This window comes from Octopus sinensis, linkage group LG5, assembly GCF_006345805.1.
Source record: "Octopus sinensis linkage group LG5, ASM634580v1, whole genome shotgun sequence".
Classification (NCBI taxonomy): domain Eukaryota; kingdom Metazoa; phylum Mollusca; class Cephalopoda; order Octopoda; family Octopodidae; genus Octopus; species Octopus sinensis.
The window spans coordinates 73224455-73228147 of record NC_043001.1 but is presented as its reverse complement, the minus strand read 5'-3'; the positions used below and the strand labels follow the sequence as shown (position 1 = coordinate 73228147).

Sequence of the window (3693 nt, the reverse complement as noted above, 5' to 3'; positions counted from 1 at the left end):
TGATAGATTTTATAATTTGCATGTGATATATCTATGTGTTGAGTTTTGGTTTGTATTTTTTATAACAAATCAGTATATGAGTGAGTAGGGTTGTAAAAAAAAAAAAAAATATTAGGGATGTTCATCAGCTATTATGTAATTGTAATGGTAATTTGGTAAAACACATCCAAGTTCTATAAAGCATTGAATGCCATACTTTTTTCCTGTATTTTATTAATACTATGATGTGGCTCATATTCCACTAGCCTGTTCTTAGGTGATGTTCCATATATATAGGAGTGGAGTGAGGGACATACTGTTAAGCCTGAATTTTGGTTATGTGTTGCGCTTCACAACACATATTCTCTATATATGCACATATATTATACATGTGTGTATGTGAACATTTCAATGTTATATATCTCTACAATGTTAATTGCTTTTGTTGCTTTCTTGGGCCTACTACTGAGGCTGAAATTTGGTTACTAGTCATTTGTCACATTGCATGTATTCTTTGTATATATACTTACATTACGCACACACACACAGAGGTGTGTGGGTGAGTGTGAACATTTTCAGCTTATCTCTACAGTGTTGTTTTTGTTTTTTTATCTGCAGACATGTCACCTCGATCCCCTGCTTGATGATTCTGTGATGTTGTGTAAGAGACTGAGACAACTTGGTAAAACTGCTGACTTCACGGTTCTGGATGATCTCCCTCATGGATTTCTCAATTTTGTCCTTGTCAGTAAAGACGCACGACAGGGTTCAAATGTGTGTGTTGAAAAGTTGCGCAAATTGTTTAATCTCATCTAATCTGTTTTGATTGGCTTGTTTGTTAATACTGTAAAAAAAAAACCCAACTTATAAATAATGAGGTGTGGGCATGGAAATACACACAGGGGTTAGGGTTGGGGTGGGCTGGGCAAGGGCAGATGTTGTGTACAGTTCTCTGTCTAATAATTCTACAGTCTCTATCTTTACGAAACCGGTTATTTTGTATGAAACAATTATTTTTGTAAAAAAAAAAAAAAGAGACAGAAAACAGAAAAAAAGAAAAAAAAAACAAATCAACCAAAGGTAATTTATGAAGACTGGTTATTGTGTGTGTGTGTTTTAACATTGTGAATGAGGAGAAAGGACTGCAACAGTAGTCCTTTTTCAGAACTGCTAACATTGGCAGCAGGCAGGAACACAGATGTACTTGGATTGAAGAGCTGGCCTGAATGTTTACGACAGAGTGGACCCTGCTAAAGACACCCAAGAACAGGTGTTGTGTTGAAGTGGTCAAGGCTGGAATATTGGGTGTGTGTGTGTGTGTGTGTGTGTGCACGCACGCGTGTATGTGTGCATGTATGTATGTTCATGTAGCAAATAGTGAGTGGAGAATATTGTGTGCACGTGCATGCAGACACACGCACACACACACACACACGCACACACACACACACACGTATATGTATGCATGTATGTTTGAATATTTATATATATATATGGAATTTTGACTGGGGCTTCAAATTTTTCCTTTAATGGCGTATTCAACCAGTGTCATGGATTAAAGGTGTCATTAAAGGTGGAACTTGAAATCCTAGCTGAGTCAATAATTAGAGTCCTATCATCTGTAAATATTTTGTTGAAGAACAATGCCAAGTTATATATATTTATATATATATGAGAATATAAATCCTTTACTTCAAAAACAGCTGAGGGTTGGTGACAGGAAGGACATCTGCCTGTAAAACACTGCCTCAAATAATCCCTGTTTAAATAGATGGTAATGAATGGGTTAAAAATATATAGATATGTATGTGTGTGTGTGTGTGTGTGTGTGAGAGAGAGAGAGATAATGTGTGTGCATGTATATTTGTGTGAGTGTATATGTGGAGAATACTGTATGCCTGTGTATGTGTGTATATCTCTCTCTCTCTCTCTCTCTCTCTTCTCTCTCTCTCTCTCTATATATATATATATATATATATATATATATATAAATAAATGTGTGTGTGTATTTTCTTACTTGTATTGGGAATTGGGTTATGGTCATATTGGGGCACTGCTTTGAGGGTTTTAGATGAACAAATGGATCTTAGGATTTATTTGCCATATCAGAAAGTTATGAGAACATAAACAGGCTTACAATGGTTGTTAAGCAGTGGGTGACAAACATAGATACATTGAGACACACACGCATACATATATATATATATATATATATATATATATATATATATATATATCAAAAGCACCATTTGAGCATGGTCGTTACCAGTGCTGCCTGACTGGCTCCCATGCTGGTTGCACGTAAAAACACTACTCAAGCATGGTTGATGCCAGTACAGCCTGACTGGTCCTTGTGCCAGTGGCATGTAAAAAGCACCCACTACACTCTTTTCTGGATCAGATTGGAGCCTGGTGCAGCCTCCTGGCTTGCCAGCCCTCAGTCAAACCGTCCAACTCATGCCAGAATGGAAAGCAGATGTTAAACGATGATGATGATGACACACACACACTCACACAAGGTGGGCATCTACAGAGTTTCCACCAAATTCACTCACATAGTTGTGGTTGGACCAGGGCTATAGAAGACATTTGCCCAAAGTACCATGCAGTTGGACTCAACCTGAAACCATGCGGTACAATTGTGCTGTATGGCACCTTGGCTAAGTGTCCTCTGCTATAGCCCTGGATTAACCACTGACTTGTGAGTAGTTTTGGCAGATGGAAACTTTGTGGAATCCTGTTGTGTGTGTGTCATCATCATCATCATCGTTTAACGTCCGTTTTCCATGCTGGCATGGGTTGGACGATTTGACTGGGGACTGGCAAGCCAGGAGGCCACACCAAGATCCAATCTGATCTGGCAATGTTTCTACAGCTGGGTACCCTTCCTAAGGCCAACCACTCCGAGAGTGTAGTGGGTGCCTTTTACGTATCACCACCATGGGAACCAGTGAGGCAGCACTGGCATCGGCTACATTTGGATGGTGCTTTTTTACATGCTACCAGCACAGGAGACAGTTGGGGCTGGCATCGACAACGTTCGGATAGTGCTTTTTACATGCTACCGGCATGGGGAGCCAGCCAGGCAGCTCTGGCAATGACCCATGCTTGAATGGTGCTTATTGCATATATATATAATATATATATATATATATATATATATATATATATATATATATATATATAATGTGTGTCTGTTTGTCTCACAGTGCTCAACAATCAGTGTTGGTTTGTTTATGTCCCTGTAACTTAGCAGTTTGGCAAAAGAGGCTGATAGGAAAAAAACATAGGCACTGATGTCAATTTGTTTGACTGGAACCCTTAAGGTGGTGTTCCACCATACTTGCAGTCCAATGACTAAAGTACTCACACACACACACACACACAAACACACACACACACACAAACACACATAAACATTCTCTGCACACACTCACAAATACATGCATTGTACATATAAAGTACAATGTTTGAAATTTTTAGTGTATTGCCATGGTTCATCAGTCAGCTGTAAAAAGATACCTTTACTTAACTATTTATTATTTTTAATGTAATTTTTAAGAAATAAACACTAAAAGAATTTTCGTTTCTTTCTGTGTTATTTTTGTTATAAACCACTTCTTAAATCTTTAAGCATTCAAATTACTCTGTCAAGTATAATTCATATTTATTCACATTGTTTTGAATTAATCATGCCTTAGTTGATTCTTTTGA

The 3693-nt window shown here is 37.8% G+C and overlaps 1 protein-coding gene across 3 annotated transcripts in view; it reads left to right on the top strand.

Annotated features, from left to right (window-relative positions):
* Positions 1 to 1058, top strand: part of LOC115211786 (hormone-sensitive lipase) — a 76388-nt gene extending 75330 nt beyond the window's left edge. For all 3 annotated transcript variants that reach the window (XM_036502740.1, XM_029780470.2, XM_029780472.2), the window contains one exon: positions 598 to 1058. In XM_036502740.1, coding sequence (XP_036358633.1) covers positions 598 to 795 — 198 coding nt within the window. In that variant the 3' untranslated portion in view covers positions 796 to 1058. The remainder of the gene's footprint in view (positions 1 to 597) is intronic.
* Positions 1059 to 3693: the final 2635 nt, after the last annotated feature.